At 45.0% G+C, this 20,930-nt stretch overlaps 1 protein-coding gene and 1 pseudogene across 1 annotated transcript; both read right to left on the bottom strand.

Annotated features, from left to right (window-relative positions):
* Nucleotides 1-2,344: 2,344 nt before the first annotated feature.
* On the bottom strand, nucleotides 2,345-6,436 carry LOC102704975 (annotated as a pseudogene).
* A 12,265-nt stretch (nucleotides 6,437-18,701) lies between these two features.
* Nucleotides 18,702-20,347, bottom strand: LOC102704699 (cytochrome P450 89A2-like). Its single transcript, XM_006653064.3, has one exon. The coding sequence runs from the start codon at nucleotides 20,336-20,338 to the stop codon at nucleotides 18,896-18,898; it is 1,443 nt and encodes a 480-aa protein (XP_006653127.1). The 5' UTR covers nucleotides 20,339-20,347; the 3' UTR covers nucleotides 18,702-18,895.
* Between the last annotated feature and the right edge of the window lie 583 nt (nucleotides 20,348-20,930).

Raw genomic sequence — 20,930 nt, 5'->3', positions numbered from 1 at the left:
GTAGATATGACCTAATTGTTGCATAATCCACCTTAAAATATTGAATCCTTACTGGTTGTAACCATAGGGTGCTCTTGGATACAATTATTGTGTTATTTGGTGTTATGCTGCCGCTATATGCTTATATTCGGTTACCGTCTTACAAATTACTCATTTTGATAAATGTTATATGTGAAAAAGGTTATTTTGATGCTGCTGGACAGAATTTTAAATGTGTGAGTATTGTGAACTGAAAATGGAGATAACTTGTTTTTAGGCTTGGGCGACGAGTGGTTAGTTGTGCACTGATAGGGGGAGCGTTCGCCCGAGTCAATTAAGGACCTCACTCTATGTCACCAACTAATGAAAATAGTATAAACCACATGTGCTAAGTATGGGCTGGTCTTAACATATTAAGCTGTTTAAAGTTTAGCCTTGCATCTTGGTAGGCCGAAGAGTATGGGTTACCGGGTTTTGGTAACTTATCGGAACTTCCTATGGTTTGTTGAAATTGATTAATGACATGTGGTATGTGATAATTTGAGCGGACAGTCTGTCCAATACAACGGTGCCGTGCCTCGTGAGGAATTTCGGGTAGGGTTCCTTATGGCGCTAGGTTAAATCGTGTACCCGCCACCTAGTGGCGCTACCTTGCTAGTAGCGTGGGTAAAACACACATCATGCTGGTGCAAGGCTAGACATTAAACAATGTAACAGTTTCGTTATGACCTCTAGGTCACACTCAATGTGTAGAGTGTGGTGATACCGACAGGTATCGGATAAACTAGAGCGATCCATATCATGTGGGCTTAAAAGTTATACAAACTCTGTCTAAAACTAATCGATTAGCCGTGCTCACGGTCATGAGCGGCATGGTGAAGTGTCATGAGTATAGTTTGTGATTTTGATAAACTCTTATGAACTTAGAAAATGGTTGGAATGTTTTGTTGGTGAACTGGGGTAAAGTTCGGTGAATGGTGATGATATAATGGTAAGTGGTGATGATCTACCTTGAGAGGTAGATGTGTGTTATTTATTTATTTACATTACAAGCTTTACTTACTCTATACTATTGTTATAAAATTTTCGTTGCGAAACATGTTGTGAACTAAAATTGGCATTTATGCAAAAATTTACCTATACACAGCTTATCCTTGAATATGGCCAACATATAGCATGCTAGGGTTGTCACCGACTTGCCAGTACATTAATTTGATTAATGTACTGAGTTCTTGCTTCCTTTTACTTGTTTTTGGCTCAGACCCTGCTGCAGGTAATGACTGTTTGGATGAGGAGTTTGATGTAGCTTGTGATTTCCAGTATGGTTCTAACTAGGGATTTACCCTAGCCGGTTTGCCTATGGGCTTTTGGGTAGCACGCTTACCGCATGAACCAATATGTATGGCCTGTCGCCAAGTACTACTTAGAACTTATTAAGACTATTTATGCTTTATGCTTTGAACCACTTATGATTCGGATATCGTGCTTGAGATGATTTATGTGAGACTTTGTTGCATTCCTGGGCGACTAGTCCCACATGAGGATGGGTTTGAAATGGTTGAGATAACCGGGGAATATGCCTTTGATGAGATCGAGTCTCTGGGGTACGCTTTTGGTTGCTACCATCGAGTAATTGACGGGCGTATGACGTAGATGACTGGCGTGGCTATTCCAATGGTTATGTCTTCTATTTCATATCCGATGGCTTAGAGCCTTTGTAGTGCCCTCTTCAAGACATGTCGGGGTCTGCGATGAGGTTAGATGGTTACTGTAACAATTTGGGTTTTATCTGAGACCCCATCCATCCAGATATTTCGCGCTGACATGCCTTGGAGCGTTGCACCACCTAGGCTTTGGGACGTCCTTACATAGGCACATACGAGCCGGGAGACGATGATCCAACCGAGAGAAAACATTTCTACACCCTAAAAGCTAGCTCATGAGGTGAGGGTCTCCTCATATTTTAAACTGGTGCCACTCCCCCTAAAGTTTTAATGTTGGACTATTACCAACGATGTGATGTAGGTTGATCTTGAAAAGGCAAAAGAATTGTTCCATAATCCTTGTTCGATCAGCAGAAACAATGGAAGTATTCTTTTTACTGCTTTTGCGATCCCTACTAATCTCAAATGATCACAAATTCAGTTTTGGACTTCAGTTTTGAAGAACAGAAGAGAGAATAATGCATGGTCCAGGGCCTCCTAACAGAGAACGTACCTGCTACACTATTGCACAAGCGTTGCTGGAGCAACGAGGACCATGGGCCTTGGACGAGAATATGCGATGGCGATGGCGACGGCAACTGCGTGCGTTGTTCACTAGGGGCGAAGGTGGAAGCTCGGAGACGCCATGGCTGTGGCATCGATCAGTGGTGACGGTGCAGATCACATGTAGGCGATCGACGGGCAGCGGATCCCATGGGGGACGTCGAATGGCGGAGGATGAGGCAGCGCGTGTAGACGGGCGGCAGGGTGGAGGTGTGGCGCGGTGACGGCAAAGCGGAGGCTAGGGTTTGAAACGGGAGAGAAATTACTTGGGGTTGGCCTGGGGAAATGAGGGGAGTATAGGCTGCGGGAGGGAGGAGGTAGGGGAAGGGTTTCGGATGAGGCAAGGCTTATCGGCCGTTTACGTTCTCGGATATGTCATGCGATGATGACGAGTAAAGCGAGTTTGTTCAGTAGAATTTCTAGAATAAATATTTCAAAATGCATATTTATGGAGTGTTGTTTATTATATTTTTATGACTATTTATATAACGGGTAGGAAACAAGAGGGGATGGATATAGTTTGATGTGCTTTCTACTGTGTCATCATGACGTTGTTGGTGCTATATGGGTCTCAGTGTCTCATGGGTATATATGTGTTGCCGCTGAAAATAACAATAACGTATCATACACGAAGACCTAAAAGTTACTCTAAGATCACTCCAGTGCAGGACCTAAATTGTTAGATTGATGGGCGTGCCAGTCAGTTTGATCATATAACTAACAAGATATAACATGGAGAAAGCAGTTAAACCTAAACCGCTATCGGCCGGATAGCCGATATCGTTTTAGGACCTAGCCGATAAGCTAGACGATCAGCTTTAAATGAATTTCATAATGATGAATAGATATATGCCCAATCGGCTAAATCAGGAGTAGGATAATTACCAAATAGCTCAATCAACCTATCAATCTTAAAAGATCGGACTTAACCGAGACACAATTTTAAGATTCATTAGCCGATCGGACCGACCTGATGCTTATCGCATACACAATTAGCACCCAATAGGAGACTAAAAATGGAATTCAAAATAAACTGGATTGCTATAATAATTACTAATATGAAACAATAATAACCAAAATCCTACATGCTAACAAAAGATCGGACTAAACCAAGATAGTTCAAATCTAAACATAATCATGCACAAAATCAGTAAAATATTGAGATGTACGAGTAACCAAATATCAAACCAACGTAATCTATCAATTTATTGGCTAATCTGAGCCGATCGGACAAGTTCCTATAGCCAGATCGAACCAAACTCACATAGATCGGACCTAACCGAGACAATATGCAGTCAGACACGATATAATTATAGGAGACATGAAGATAAATAAGTTTAATAAATAAATCGACGGATGACTTGGAATAATGCTGGCTATAACTCCAACCATAAGCCCTCATGAGTGCTTGATTCAATCTGATAATGTAAACCCTGGTAACTAGATTGATTGGACTAAACTGAAACAGAATCAAGTTGAATAGATTCATATCAACAGATTGAATAAAGAACTCGTGAGGACTTGATCGAGAACCTATCACTGCTCCAAACTACAAATAGATAAAAGCAATAATAAGTCTTAGATAAGCAGTGGACCAGGTAGGCAGGAGATCGAACTAAATCGAGACAATCATGTTCTAGCCGATCGACGGGTTAACGAACCTGAACTTACATTGTGAAGCTGACAAACCTCGCGCCGAGAGCTCGCTCTACCGAAAAAGTTGGTGATACGCCGAAGTTGAATAGATGAACTGATTGTTGTCTTTACAAAGCCATGGGATAGTCTATTTATATCCTGGAATCTAACTAACTTAACCGGATATGGATCCGTATTAGAAACTAACCTTTACACACGGACTCTAATTAGATATAAAATCCTAAACAAACTCTAAGATAAAATAAAACTAAATTACACGGTCTTTGATTAGTTCCAAATCTATCTCTAAGCTTTTGGGCCCAATCAGACTCCCATCCTCGTCCGATTTAGACTCTATTGGATGAATACGTATCGTCTTCAGTTTAGTTTTGCAGCCGATTCCCCTTTTACTGTCTGATTCGGTCTCTAATTATGCATTAATTCATAACAATAATTTTCCAAAATCTGGCGTTAATAATATGTAAGTCACCATGATAGAGAAAAATATTAGAAGATTCCAATCCAGCGTGAGGTTAGTTTAAAATCATTCCGGACCTTAGCTGTGGGGATCATGAAAAATACCACATACACAAGAGGCAATAGAAGATGTTGTGCCAAAGCCCAGTACCAGGTTATCATATACAGTGAGTAATCCTTAGAAATTAATACGTATGTTCCAATATAAGTAATTTTATGTTACTTATCAAATAGTAGGGTGAGCTCAAAACATTTTTTTAATAAAAACTCGAGCTTTATTTTTTTAAGTTAACTGGATTTTTTAAGCACCTATTTGGCTCTTAAATTATTGGAGTGATTAAAATCACAATAATACGTTTATACTGTTATTTAAAATTTAAATGCTACAAATAATAATAATTTTTCGAACGGAGCGGTACCAATGCAAAACACACGTACTGTTCATAAATTTGACTGAATAACAACCCAACTTGAAAACGAAATTTGGGGACATCACAGCGTACGTAGTAGTACAGTGTAGTGTACGTATTCCCGTGCACCGCGTAACAATATTAATTAGACGTATATATACTTATACTACGGAGTATTACTACATATGTCGGCAGGGCCGCGACGTACGTACGTAGGAATATGCGCGCGCACGGAGCGGCGTGTGCATCGTCTTGAAGAAGCCGTCCCGCTCCGTCAGATCCACGCCGCCGCCGCCGCCGCTTGCCGTGGCCGGTGCCCACTCGAACTCACGCACGAGCGCCGCCACCAAGAGGCCGACGTGCAGCATCCCCAGCCCCATGCCCGGGCAGAACCTCCGCCCTGCGCCGAACGGCATCATCTTGATCACCTCCTTAGGCCCCGGCAGCGGGCCCACGGCCTCGGCCTCGCCGCCGGCCAGGAACCTCTCCGGCCGGAACACGTCGGGATCGGTCCACGTCTGTCCGTCACGCCCGATGTCTCGCACCATGAAGTGCACCCTGCCGCCGCCCGTGGGCAACGAGATGCCTATCTCTTCGACCGGCAGGGCGGCACGGGCGTGGGCGTAGCGCATGACTAGTGGCACCGGCGGGTGCAGCCGGAGGCTCTCGAGAATCACGGCGCAGGTACGACGTGACGGCGCGGCGGTGGTCATCGTTGCCGTCGATGATAACCTCCCGGCGCAGCTTGTCCTGGACCTCAGGCTGGATGACGAGGTGCGCGAGGGTCCACTCGACGCACGACACGACGGTCTCCGTGCCGGCGCCGAGGAACTCTGACACGAGGCTCACCATCTCGTCGTCGGTGAGCGTGCGGCGGGAGTGCCGCTCTTCCTTCTCCTCGCCGTCCGTGTCGTCCGGGAGGTCGGCGACGCTGCAGGGAACGCGCAGGTCGAGGAGTGTGTCGACGTACGGACGGATCAAACCGCCGTCGCTGCCTCGTCGGGTCTGCCTCTTCCGCCGTGCGGCGATGAGACGGAGGAAGCACTCGAGCTGCCGGCCGCGGAAGGCGGCGAGGCGGCGCAGCTGCACCCAGTGCAGGATCCTCGCCACCCGGCTCGTGCCAGGGAACTTATTGGCCTTGCCGATGGCGACCACGAAGTCCTCCATCAAGCGCTGCAGGGCGAGCAGCTGGCGGTCGCCGAGGCCGTCGCCGAAGCACAAGCGCGCGACCAGCGGGAACACGGCGGCGCGGACGCTATCGCGGACGACGACCACCTCGCCGGCGCGGCTCCTGGCCTTGGTGGCGACCTCCGCGACGAGGGCCTCCACGGCCGCCCGCTGCAGCGGCTCGATGCTGCCGAGGCGGGTAGGGTGCAAGAGCTCCACGGTGAGGTTGCAGCGGAGGGCGCGCCAAAGCGGGCCGTAGGGCGCGGAGAGGATGTTGTCGCTCCGGCGGCGGCGGCGCCCAGTGACCAGTGGCACGACAAAGAGCGCAGCCGGGCGGTCGGAGAAGTCGTCCGCATGGTCGATGAGCGCCCGGCGGGCGACGGCGGCGTCACGGATCTTGATGGTCCGGCGGTGGATGGCCGCCGGAGGTGTGGCACGCCGGAACACGGTGAGGCAGAAGAGCAGGAGGACGACGGTAACAAGCAGCAGCAGCAACATCATAATTAATATCGTATCGTACGTCTTTCTTGCCACTACGTTGTTGTGCGCATGCAGGGAACAACGCACACACTGTGCATATATAGCGGGAGTGGTGGGTAGTCGTGGATAGCTTCCTATCTCGCTCGACTCGTGATAGTTCGACTTGGCTTGTTTTATTTTTTTTAACAAGACGAGCTGGTATTTTAACTCGTTTTAGATAACGAGTCAGCTCGCGAGGCTTAACAAGCTAGAGCCCACCTCACAATCCCATAGGGAGGCCCACATGTGAGAGGCCAAAGGCCTAAACTACTCGAAGCCCACTACGTAAAAAACATTTTTTTTCATCCTTAAATAGGTATAATGAGGTACAACTATTTTTTATGAAATATTTGGTAGCTCTTGGTATCTTAGATAGAACAGCGTACTAAATTTTACATAGAAAATAGTAGCACCTCATGATACATCCTTAAGGATGGGAAAAATGCTCATATAAAAACCCTAGTCAAAGCCTCCCCTCCCTGACCGTGAGGCCGTGAGCCGCCGCCCCTCCCTCTCGGTCTTAGCCTCTGCACTCTGGCTCTCCCAGGCTCCCATCGCTCATCGCCACGGTAGGCTCCTATTGCCGCCGGCCCGTCCTCAATGATGACTCCTCGTCACCGTGATGCAGCCTCCCACCTCCTAGGTTCCCATCGCTAACCTCTCTCGCCATCGTCGGCTCCCCTAGTCCCCTCGTCGTTGGCGCCACCGCACCAGGTCTCACCGGCCACGTGCTTCCGCGCTGTTAGGAGCGAGTCACCCAGCCTATCGACGCCTCTATGTCTGCACCTGACGCCTCCGTCCTCTATAGACTAACGAGCCAGCTTGAGGTTTCCAACGAGTCAAGCCAAGCTAGGTTTTTAGCTCATTAAAATAAAGAGACAAATCGAGCCAGCTCGCTATCCACGTGGTGGGCCTTCTTTTGTATAGCACCATTAAACAATAGCCATATGTTTTAGGTTTTAAGATGATTTAGTTTCGGTGAATACTTATTTATATATATATAGATAGATAGATAGATAGATAGATAGATAGATAGATAGATAGATAGATAGATAGATAGATAGATAGATAGATAGATAGATAGAACTACTATACAACTTTTGAGTACTGCTTAATAAGCAACGCGTGACAGTGACACATCAGAACTGAACCAGACCCCACACCACCCACCAATAAAGCAACCACCCGTTTATACAAGATGCAGCTAAATTTTAACAATTCAAATTACTTGCGGGGTGCCCCGAATAAAGTAAGTTAAGTTTTGACTCTTCTCAATCAAATTTTAACTTACCAAAGTAGAAATACAAGCCAGTGAACACGAGTTAATTTTTAACTCAAACGCGTTGCGCACATATTGAATTATTTTTAACTGACACGCCCAGCAGTAAGCGCGCACATCACGCTGTCAATTATATTTTAACTCCACTAACTTTGTTGGGGGTGGTGGTGGTGAGAGTATGGTAGGCTGACGTGGGTTGGTTGGTTTATCGCTGTGTGACGCGCTACGTTGCTTTGTAACACGCAACGTTTCCGTGGCGCGTTGTGTAGTGCCACCACATATATATATATATATATATATATATATATATATATATATATATATATATGTCATAACTTATTATTAAAATTAATACCATTTCCGTCGTCCGCCCAATCCAAAAACGTCGGTGTAATACGATTTGCACTCCATAAAATTATATAAAAGCGTTAGTAGCTAAGCGGAGAACACATCGTTCTTGGAAAGAGATGTTGCATTTGATCCATGGGAATGCCTTTTAAATTTTTTTCTCTTTTACATGCCAATGCATTTTGGATTTGTTTCTTATTTTTCTTATATCTATGTTGACGCTGAAAATAATAACAACGTGTCACATACGAAGGCCTGAGTGTAACTCTAAGACCACTCCAGTGCAGGACCTAAATTCTTAGATTTGCTAGGCGTGCCAGTCAATTTGATCATGTAACAACGAGATATAACATGGAAAACAATTAAACTCAAAATCATTATTGGCCAAATAGCCAATACCGTTTTAGGACCCTAGCCGATGAGCTAGACGATCGGCTTCACAAGAATTTCATGATGGTGAACAGAAGTATGTCCAATCGGCTGAATTGGGAACATGATAATCACCAAATAGCTCAATCGACCAGTCAATCTTAAAAGATCGGACCTAACCGTTTTAAGATTAACCAGCCGATCAGATCGGCCTGATGCTTATCGCGCACACAATCAGCTGATGTGTCCTTCCATCTAAAAGAATAAGTATAAGAAGAAGTAAGCGTATAGATTTCACCTTTTCATATCTTGCATGATTTTTTTTGCTGAAAATAAACCTTTTTCTCTAGTTTGCAACGATAAACCGCATACTTTTTTCTTCACAAACTCTAAACAGAATCGATTAATGAGCGGTCTTCTTCTTCTCCGGCCCCCATGCCGGCCGGTGACATGCGCTCGTTCGCCACTGGCACTGCCTCTCCGGCGTGCACGGGTCTCGTTCGCACCCACTTTGCGCTGCTCCCCTCCATGTTGTGTTGTTCCGATCCCCTCCGTTCAGCTTCACTGCCTAAACCGATATCCGCCTATGCTACTCCCCTCCACAGGCTTCACCACCGCCGCTGATCTCCATCCACCTTGCTTCCCTCCTATGGCTTCTCGTGCTCTTCGTGCTGTCTCTGTGCGTAGCGCTGATGATCTGATTAAGAATTTGTCTCATCCCAACAGGATCTTGCCCTCTTTATCGGCCTACTTGTTCTTTTTAGTGTTTTTGCAAAATGATGGGCGACAAAAGTGGACCCTCCCGGCTGGCGGTACAAATTAATGTGATGTATCCCTTTAATTTGGTCGAATATGCATTACTATTTTTTGATGGGTGTATAGTTTTTTGCAAGGATTTTGTACCGAAGTGTGCATTATTTATGGAGATTTGCTCCGTTCCAACAAAAAGTATCTCGAAATACCGGTATCTCGAGGTATCAAATCATTCCTCACCATTAGATCTAGCTAAGTAGGACATGCGCTGTTAGATCCAACGATTAGAAACGATTTAATACCGCAAAGTACCGGTATCTCGAGATACTTTTTGTTGGACTGCTCTTATTTATGGGCTCGAGTTGGTCCCGACTTACGTGCAGAGGTGGATGGCGAGTAGCTGTCTATACTAACGTCAATTTTCTTTGTTGGATAAGTGCTTTTTTTCATGCTCAAATTTTGTCAATATCTTATATACACTGTTATACGACATCTCATTTGTCATGGGTCAAAACCAACGTCTGTAACAGCATCGGTCATGTTACGAACGAAGGGTTACTGATGTGAAAATCATCGTTAACGGGTGAACCCCATTATAAATGACATATCTATAATGATCATAATTACAAACCGTTATAGATAACGTTTTATCTATAACAGGTCATAATTACAAAACATAAATGATAACGTTTTATGATTTTTTTATTTTTAAATGCACTAGAAATACCCCATTTTTAATTTTAGCCATCTAGCCATGCTTAGGCACAATCGACCATTATTTTCGTCATATTCATCTACACCAACTGATTTATGCTTATTCTTGAATAAAACGGCTAAAATTAAAAATTATCTTACCTCTAGTCAATTAGAATAAGTCAAACATTTTCTATATATTAGATACTTTATATTGACGAAAAGAACCCACGGTGTCACCTCCACACAGAAAACTAACATCTCTGGAATGAAGTACTTGTGATTGCTTCTTCTATTTTGTTCTTTTGACTATTAATTTTCAAAAACATATAGCACATATAATCTTTATATGATCACAAAGTCGTTAACCATGGGTGACAACATGTAAACATGGTAGCAATATATCAGGAGGGTAAATGCATTCATTTGGATAATATCGACTATACCCATTTTCACCATTTTAAGTAAACCAACACATCCATATAAATATGGTTTTCGCAAGCAAATCAACTTGTTGAGAACATCGGCTCAATATGCACAGACGCTTGCCTTTCTGCTGTGCTGGTTCACTAACAAGCCCTGGATTAGCTTCCACGTTCTCTGTTTCCTTTGAATATATCAAACCAATATGCAAATAAGAGCTCGAAATATACATGGATATGCATGATGCTCTAAACATCATGACATAAATACAGAAGGTAGGGCATGTCCTAACAGCAGAAAGAACCAAATCATTTGAGTCTCTGATTCGGGAGATACAAAAATAACATGGCGCCAGATGTCCAAAGTGGCAAAAAACAGAAACTGAAAATGAAATACCCTAGGTATAGAATATACTTGCATTCTATTTCTCTGATAGGATTTTATGAGAGTGAGGTGATGGTACATATTTCACTAGTTATAACAAAAATTAGTTCACTGGATTTCGATTTAACAAGATTTAGTTATGAATTTTACAATTTAAGGGAAAATATACCCAATTAGACTTTAAACCTATTTTAGGACGTAGTTTTGCCTAATACAATTTGTTAACAACAAATATAACAATTGATTGAGTTTAATAAAAATGATCTCACATGTTTAAGATGCTTTCCTATATATATTTTCCAAGTTCTAGGCAAAAAATAAGATTGTTCTAGACTGAAAATGAATGCATACTATCGTTCATAAATCGCCATGCCACGGTACCATGGATGCTTCAGAATGGACGGCCAACGGGAGAGGAGCTGAGGAAATATTAGGGTTAGGGAGTTAATGGATTGTACCTATGCTGTCGGAAATTTTCTTGTGAACTTTGGCTGGCTGGGAGTCTTTTGGGCTTTCAGAAATTTCCGGCCCAATACAAAATTCCGACAAAACGGTTGGAAAATGTGCATTACCGTTTCTGGATAACTTTACCTTTTCAGTTTCTAAGAATTTCTGTTACCAGCTAAAACAGTCGGGAGAAAATGACTGCCGATATGGTTGAGATTTTTGTATTGTTTTTAACGCTACTGGCACTAGCTCTATATTATTCCTGATGACACCTACTGCCACTGTCGGCTTTCTCACTAGACAGTACAAGGATAATAGAGATGACAGATGGAGGAGAAAACGGATAAAATGCCACTTAGTTCGTATGGTTTAGATGAAATACCCCTCACTAATCCGATGCTATCTAGTGAGGGGTATTTTATCTAGACCATACGAACTGAGTGGCATATTGTCCGTTTTCTTATAAATGGAGAGGGAGAAGATAGCGATAGGGAAGACAGAGGGGTGCTGACAATGGATCCCACTATTTTTAATTTTATTTTACATAAGCTTATATGTGGGTTCCACTAGTTTTTAATGGTTCAACACTAACACACATGTAGATCCCATCTATTTTTTTTTACTGGAATGCAAGTATGCAACTTGAGCACATCACCTAAAAAAGTTGACTTAACCTGCCATGTCATCGCCACGTCAGTTAAAACCATCCACAGTACTGTCGAGGGACTATATTATATTTACATCTTCTTCATAAGTCGAAGGACCATCTATAACTGGTGGAAAGCGAATAAGAACTCAACTTATAGCTGAGGGATATGAAATAGACTTTTTTTTCTCCTACAAACTGCACTGATCCAGTTAAATTCCTCCCTGACTCTTCCCTGTTTTTCCTCCTAAGCCCAAACCAGGCAGCGTATGGGCAGTCAATTCAATACACCGGTGACCTTGCCCAAAATCCAAATAGCAGCCGCTGGACTGGCCTCACTGCATCCACTGCGGCCGCGTTGTCTCTGTATGTCCGGTAACGGGACACGAATTAACATATGATTAATTAATTACTAGTTATAAAAATTTAAAAATAGATGGATATGGTTTTTTTCAAATCAACTTTTCTATATAAAATTTATGTAAAAAACGCACCGTAGTTTGTAAAGTATACGTAGTATGCATAGAAAACAAAAGAATATGGAGTTGCTTAACTTGGTTAAACAACAGAGTCCTATGTCCTAACCAACAGCATGCGACAAGGCAGCTTGCATGAGTCCGGCGACCCCTTCCCCTTCAGCTTGCATTAGCGATGTAGGTGGTTGCTTGGATTCAGTGACTTTTTTTTGTTGTCTCTATCATATCGGATGTTTGGACATTAATTAGAAGTATTAAATATAGCCTGATAACAAAACTAATGGTATAAATAAATGTTATTTCATTAGACAAATTTTCTAAGCCTAATTAAGCCACGATCAGTAAATGTTTACTGTAACATCACATTCGCTAATCATGGACTAATTAGACTCAATAGATTCGTCTAGCGAAATAGTTTAGAGTATGGGGTGAGTTTTATTAATAGTCTATATTTAATACTTCTAATTAGCGTCCAAACATTCCTTGTGACAGGGACTAAACACCCCCTAAATCTCAGGTTTGAATTCTGGCTGACAGGCAATTAAATAAAGCCAGAGGCCTCCGTTTAGAATCCTGGTTGCCATGGAATTAAATAAAAATTAGATCCCATTTGTATTCTCATCTTCCGTGCTTGCTCCACGTACAATCTGCCTGTTGGCAATAGTCCTACATCGGAAGTTTAAAAGGAGTGACACTAACTTAAAAGGGAAGGAGGAGCCAGCGTCCGCTGTTTTTTGGGCCAACACTATCAAATCATCCAGTGCAGTGAAGCACAATTACAACAGTTGTTGTCCTTACATCTCCCTATTGCTATAAACGAAAAATTAGAGATGTTAAATTCATATTCGAATTTTCTAACATAACATGAGGATTGAGGAGAGAGTTACAGCTTGGCTAGGCCTCGTCTCAGCTGGAATGGGTTTCGGCCCAAGTTGGAGATGGAGAGATTGCGCAAAGGAAAAAAGTAACTTTGGCCCAAGTTGAATAGTGGGATTTCTGAATTTTGGTGGGGATTTAGATGAATTGATTTGTAAATATTTGGACAAGGAGAAAAAAATTCGAAACAAAAGACTTTGTGACTTTTTTTTGGAACATGTTTGGAGATAGAATATAAAAGGAATGTAGTCTGAATGAAATAAATGGGAAGCGACAAGGATGTGACAAAGGGACAGTGTTTTAGCAAAAGAAAATGTATGGTTTGTAAATTGAAAACGAATTTAAATGGGATAATTTCGATTTGGAAATCTGTGGAATTCAAGTTCAGCAAGTGGAGGTATAAAAGAAAGTAGGAATGCTCCAATTTGAGTAAAAAAATTAAGTACGAAATTAAAATTTTTTGGTAAAATTTTTGCCACGATAATTTGAGTATGTTAGAATAAACTCATTACATTTTGTTGATTTATTTTAATATAGAAATTGACGGTCAGTGCTTAAAATTTTGCCTAAACCATTACTCTAAATATCAAATGTATACATCCGTCCTATTATATAAGGATTTTGGCTATGCATTAATATTGCCAAAATCGTTTATATTATAAGACTCAATTTTCATGAATTCAGACTAGCTATACAAATTTTGATAGAAAATTCTAAATAATCTAACAAACATAGCTATGGTATAATTGTAGTGTAATTATACTATAACATGTTTCTAATTAGGAAAAAATGCAACCTCAAATGTGACTCTTAGTTTAAGATCCCCTCTATAAAATGGTTTATTGCAAATACCACCTAATTTAATATGATTTGAGATTTGCCCACTATTGTGGGTATTTTTGCTGCCAAAGGACCCTCACACAGACGCTCCTAGAAACACAAAATAGTCAGAGAGAAGCTAGGTTCGTTGGTGCTATCTTGGCTTGATAGAGATATTTTTTTAAGATAATGGAATAACATTTCGGCCTTTGTTCAATATGCTACGGCTACTAATCAATACCACTAGAGAATGCATTGTTGTGTTTGTCTTGTTAGGTTTTGTCTGGCAAATTTAGGGTGGATATATAAGATGAGTTTAACATGACTGTGCCATTAGGGAAGAAGATGTGCTTGAGACTAGTCGTACATTGAAAATTGCATGAGTTAATTAAGTAATATAAGTGGGCTTTCTAACCATGACAGCTACATAATGCAGTTGGTATCACGAGAACTCTTGAGCTATTGAGCTGCCACGATTAGGGGGAGTTTCAAACTAAGTTGAAGTAGAGAAGGTATTTAAAACAAATTATTATTTTAAAGGAGGAGTCCCAAACTCATTTTTTTATTCTAACAAAAATATAAGTTTAACGCAACTTACACAAAATTTACAGGTTCATCGTTTAGCCTTTTTAAAAAAAGCCGAACGATATTTCTGCAAAAAAAAACTTTTATATATGTGTTGTTACAGTAAAGAAAAAAAATAAAGCACGATAAAAAAACTTTAAAATTAAGTTTAAATTTAATATTGAATTTAAATTTTAGCTTAATAACCATAAGCAAAATAGAAAAGATGACGCCCTTATAAAAACGATTAGAGTAAGATTAGAGCAAGCATATAGCAGGCTACAAGGTAATATAAGCTTTAATATGAACTTATATATGTTAGTTTTAATATAAACTTACACATAGTATTCATCTTTACTACTGTCTCTATTCATATAATATTTTTACGCACGTTTGACCATTTGTCACGTCCGGAGTTTCGTCCTAAGCCTAAATTGTAAAAAGAAATCCGTAAATAACAATTGGCTTAATTAACTCAGGAAAAATCACTCTAAAAGGAATTAATTCACTTAAATCGAGGCTTGTAAATCGACTAACAGGATTTAAATTCAAATTGCAGAAGTATAAAATTTGGCCAAACAAATTAATTTAAAACTCGGCAAAAGTGGGGTTTTCTTTTTTCCCTCCTTTTTCCTTTCTTTTTCCCTTCCTTCTCAAATTGGACCGAAGTCCAATTTTCCTCCCTCTCTCTTTTTCCTTTTTTTTCTCTTTTCTTTTTCCTTCCCGGGCCGGCCCAGCCGAGCCGGCCCATCCTCCTCCTCGGCCGGCCCAGCCGACCGGCCTCCCTCCGCCCGCCAGCGCGCGCCCCGCCTGGGCCGCGGCTTCGGCCCAGCTCGCGCGACGCCCGCGCCGCGAGTCCGCGCCGCCTCCCTCCTCCCTCTCGCGCCACTGACAGGTGGGGCCCACCTGTCAGTGACTGCTTCGCCGCTCGCCCGCGCCGCGCCGCGTCCGAGCCGGACTCCGCGCCGCCGCGCCGCAACCGCCGCCGCCGCAGCGGCCGCCGCCGAGACCGCGTCGTCGCCGACTCGGTCTCCAACCTCCGCCCGCCCTAGCCGGTCGCCGCCACCCTATAAATCCCCTCCGCCGCCGCGCCGTCGCCCACTTTCCGCCGTCGCTCGTGTCGCCGCCGCGCTGCCGCCTCCCGCCGCCGCCGTGCAACTTCGCCGTCGGACGCCTTCGCCGTTGTCCAGCCGCGTCATCACCTCCGCGCCGCTGTCGCCGACCGGTCGCCGTCCTCGTCGTCGCCGGGGAGCGTCCCCGCGCCGCGCTTTCCTCTGTCGCGCCGTCGCCGTCACGCCCGGTCGCCTCGCCGCGCCGATCGATCTCCGCCGCCACCGCCGATCTCCCGCACCCGCCCGCGTCGCCACCTTCGCCTCAGTCTCGCCGACCCGTCCGCGCCCTCGCCGCCGCCGGTGAGCCTCCGCACCCTCCTCCCCTCTTTCTCCCCCTCTCCGGCCGACCGCCGCCGAGTCGCGCGCCGTCGCCGGACGAGGCCGAAGCCCGCCGCTCCCGCCGGCCGCCGTGGTCGTCGTCGCCTCCGCGTCGCTGACGTCTAGACGCCGTCGCTTGCGCCCGCGCGTGCCGCGCCGTCGCCGCTTGCCAGTCGCCGTCGCCGCTGTTCTGCCGAGTTGCGCCCGTGCGTCGCCGCCCCGGCCGCCGTCGCCGTCGCGCCGTCGCCGCCCGCCGGTCGTCGCCGTCGCGTCGTCGCCGTCGCGCCGCCGTCGCCGTGCGCCGCCGCCGCCGCGTCGCCCGCCGCTCCCGCCGGTCGCCGCCGCCCGCCCGAGGCGTGCTCCTCTCTGTCCTCTCTCGCTGACGAGTGGGACCCACTCGTCAGTCGCTCCCCGCGTCCGCCTTCTCTCTCCTCCCGGGCCCAGCTGTTAGCGCCTCTCTCCCTCTCTCTCTCACCGACAGGTGGTCCCCACCTGTCAGCCGTCAGCCTCCTCTCTCCTCGCTGACGTCAGCAGCCCCATTAATTGCGCAATAATTGATTTAGGACTTTTCTGTTTAGTTAAAAAACCCAGAAAACTTGTAAAATTCATAAGTAATTCATCTAGTCTCCGTTTAGGTCCATTCAAATTTCATTAAATTCATAAAATTATCAAGAATCCATTAAAAATAGTTTCTTTTGCTGTTTCAGTAGAGTTTGTGCCTGTTTTATTTATTTTTGTGCTTTGTCGCTTAGATTCGGACCCCGCCAAAGAGCCGGTTTACTTCGAGATCGTCGCCGAAGTTCCCCAAGGGCCAGAGCAAGGCAAGTAACACTCATCCTTGAACATATTGAACCCATTATTGCAAATTCCCCGCTTTATTACTTCAAATATGCATTGTTTTAATTAAAGTACTTACTTTATGCTTTTTTCGGGTAAACCTTATTATTATGCCGTTGTTTATCCAACTTTATTCGTTGCTGGACCAGGGGTAACTTGATTAGAGTCAGGCCTAGGATAATGCTTAGCCATGCTTAGAACAAATAGCTCATGGGATCACATATAATTATGCTTAGTTCTGAATAGCCGAGATAATGATTCACTACTCGGTTCGGGTTAATGTCAACTAAAATATTGATAATGGTGGGCTATGGGTGCATGGTTTTGAGAGTCGCACCCATGGCGATTAAGGACCGGTTCACGGGAAACCCTGGAAGTCGTTAAGTGCTAACCACATGCCGAAATGGGTAAGGTGGGATTTGGAGCATGACTTCGAACTATTTGACGTACCCAGGCAAGGGTAGGCGTGATGGAGTATGGACGGGCAACCGTGGTGTAACGAAAGCTTCTCCTGCTTCCGGATCTACCAATGCACAAGAGGGGACTGCCCGACTTGGTGTAAAGGAGGGGGTGAAACCTGAAGTGTGGTACGATTAAATAGGGAGGGTTGTGTAACGGGTCCTATCACGGTCTCCTTTCCGGTATGCCGTGGTGGTATGTCGGCGCACGTTCAAGTGTAGTGGAGTCGTGTCTTGTGGGTACAGTAGTACACCTCTGATCAGAGTATAAACTATTCGAATAGCCGTGCCCACGGTTACGGACGGACTCCCAGCTTCACTGTGATTAGTGAACCCTAATAACTTGAGTAAATTTGTTATCACTTGGGACTACTGCAACGTGGTGTAACGTTGAATAGTGGTTGGGCCTGTTGCAACGTGGTGTAACGTTGGGCAGTGTTGTGGTACTTTACAACTGTTTATTTATTTATGCTTTACTGTATTTAAATTACCTTTATTCTTTCAATCTCTGTTATTTATTTAAACTGCTGCTTTGTCGCAACTAACCCTAGCCTGTCCTTGTTAATCCCATTGCATCATTTATTTTTTTTCCCCTTGTCCGTGTTACTTGTTGAGTACGGTGGTTTGTACTCAGCCTTGCTTAACTTTCCCAACCCAGAGCTAGAAGCAGAGTCCGATGGAGGTGCCTCTCAGGAGTGAGCTGTTCCGCCGTCGAAGTGTTGCCTGTGGACTGAAGCCGTACCCGCTGGAGCTAGTCTACCCCTTTGTTTTTCTTTCCGCTGCATTTCCGCTAGAATAAGTGTAATTTTCAGTTGTTTCTAAGAACGATGGTTATGTAATCAACATTGTCTTTTTGTGTACCCTGGCTGGTCCTGGACAGGGATTTAATACACAATTAAGTTCAGAAATTCGTGTGAGAAATTTCTGGGCGTGACACCATTCATCTTATTCGAAAAAAATTATAAATTATAAATTATTCTTATATCATTTTATGCATATATATAGCTTTACATATTTTAAAAAAAATATTAAATAAAAAAATAGTCAAACGCGTATAAAAAAAAGTCAATGGCGTGTATTAAAATTGCTTGCATTACAAGCACCAGTCGTCGCGGGTTCGAGCCCTATCTTATGCGTGCTTAATTTTTTTTTCCAGCCTCGCTTACAGGAATCTCAAAACGCATTCCACATGCTTAATTTTTATTTTTCCGTATCTCGCTTAAAAAATTCTCAAAAGTGCATCGAATGGCTGAAAAGTCGACAGGTTTGTGCTAAATTTATATTGACGTGGACAACCTAATATGATATTTTCGCTTATACTTATACTACAAGCTAAAAATTTGAAATTTTAACATTAAAATTAAAGTTGATTTTAGGGTTTTATTACCTAAGTTTATTTTTCAGCATTGACTCGTAGATTGCTGGGAATACATATATAAAAGTTTTATTCACCAATTATTTTTTCATTTACAAATATATTGGTCCGCTTATTTCACGGAAAAGCCAAAAGATCTGTCATGTATAAATCATCACCACGTACGCAAACATGAAAGCCGGAAGTATGTGTTGTCCATATCCAAATTTTGCAGTAATTTGTAATCTATCCAAATTTTATTATTGAAGTCTTAATTTGGATGTATCATGTGTTACGTGGAGGCTCGTCATGGCGTGGCGTGGCGCGCGCCCGGAGCGGCGCACGCATCATCTTGAAGAAGCCATCCACCTCCGTCAGGTCGACGCCGCCGCTCGCCGCCGGCGCCCACTCGAACTCGCGCACGAGCTCGCCCACGAAAAGGACGGCGTGCGCCATCCCCAGCCCCATGCCCGGGCAGAACCTCCGCCCGGCGCCGAACGGCATCATCTTTACTTCCTTTGGCCCCGGCAGCGGGCCCACGCCCTCCCCCTCGCCGCCGGCCATGAACCGGTCCGGCCGGAACTCGTCGGGATCCGTCCACGCATTGCTGTCCCGCCCGATGCTACCGAGAATGAAGTGCACCCGCGCGCCGCCCCCTGGCAAGGAGAGGTCGTCGAGCGCCTGCGCCGAGCGGACGTCGCGCATGGTCAGCGGCACCGGCGGGTGCATGCGGAGGCTCTCGAGTATGACGGCACGGAGGTACGGCGGCGTGCTCCCGCGGTCGCCGTCGAGTACCTCGCGGCGCAGCTTGTTCTGGAGCTCCGGCTGGATGGCGAGGTGCGCGAGGGTCCACTCGATGCATGCCACGACGGACTCCGTGCCGCCGCTGAGGAACTCCGACACGAGGCCCACCATCTCGTCGTCGGTGAGCGCGCGGCCGGAGTGGGCCCCTTCTATGCCCTCGCCGCTCGCGGCGTCGTCGGCGTCATCGTCTCCGATAGGGATGCGTAGGTCGAGGAGCGAGTCGACGTATGGACGACGTAACGCGCCGTCGTCGCGTCGTTGCTTCGCCCGCCGTGCGGCGATGAGAGGGAGGAACACCTCGGCCTGCCGGCGCCGGGAAGCGAGGAAGCGGCGCATCTGCCACCACCGCACGAACCTCGCCAGCGTCGAGCCGTCGAACACCTTGACCGCGACGTCGAGCTCGAAGTCCTCAAACACGCGCGTCAAGTCCCCCACGTGGCGCTCGCCGATGTCCTCGCCGAAGCACAGCCGCGCGACCAGCGGGAACACGGCGTCGTGGACAACCTCGCGGACGAGCACCTCGCCGGCGGGCCGGGAGGCGATGTCAGCGACGAGCGCATCGACGGCCTTGTGCTGCAGCGGTGCGAGGAGGCCGACGCGCGACGGGTGAAGGATCCCGCCGGTGAGGTTGCGCCGGAGCACGCGCCAGTGCGGGCCGTAGGGCACGGTGGTGAGGTTGTCGCTCCGGCGGCGGCCAGCCAGAGCAGCGTCGTCGAAGGGCAGAACTGCCGGGCGGTCAAGGAAGGCGTCGGCGTAGTCGATGAGTGCTCGGCGGGCGACGGCGGCGTCGTGGATCTCAACGGTTGGCTGCCGGAGGGCTGCCGGAGCACGGGCACGCCTGGTAGTTCGCCGGAAGACGGCGAGGCAGAAGAGCGTAAGCACGAGGAGAGTAGGAAGGAGCATCATATCTACAGTGAGTAGCATCGTAGCTACTGTCACTGAAAACCTCTGTAATTTGCATCATATCAAGTGTATAAACTCACGTATTTATAGTACTAGATGGAAACCCATGTGTCCATGATACCAAAAAAAAAAACTGTATAAGAGAGGAAAATTGGATTTGATTTCTAGCTAGGCATTGTGATTCATATATAAATGTCATTAAATGCTAGAAATGTTTTAGCAGCAATCTTTTCGCTTATGCTTATACTTATAAGCTAAAAGTTAAATTTACAACTTTAAATTTGAAGCAGATTTTAGGGGTTATTTTTACCAAAGCTTGTTTTTTTCAACATTAACCTTTAGATCACTGATTAAGTATACAAAAGTTTCGTTCATGAATTAGCTTTCGTTTACCAATATATCGCTTGACTTTAATTCAAACAATCACCCCTTGGATTTTATGGCTTGGTCAATCGAAACAGGGAACAATTTGCACAAGAAAACGATCATAGAAAGAGATATATAAATCAGTCATTAAATTTATATACCACAATATCATTTTATATTTACTATCAGTCTCATATTTATGCTCCTACTTATACTTATAAGATAAAATTTAAATATTTGACATTAA

This window comes from Oryza brachyantha, chromosome 4, assembly GCF_000231095.2.
Source record: "Oryza brachyantha chromosome 4, ObraRS2, whole genome shotgun sequence".
Classification (NCBI taxonomy): domain Eukaryota; kingdom Viridiplantae; phylum Streptophyta; class Magnoliopsida; order Poales; family Poaceae; genus Oryza; species Oryza brachyantha.
Note: the sequence above shows the minus strand (reverse complement) of the source record. Positions and strands in the feature narration are given on the sequence as shown.

Bases quoted from the DNA above. Each gene is read 5' to 3' on its own strand.
- LOC102704699 (XM_006653064.3), bottom strand. From the start codon at position 20,338: ATGCTACTCACTGTAGATATGATGCTCCTTCCTACTCTCCTCGTGCTT.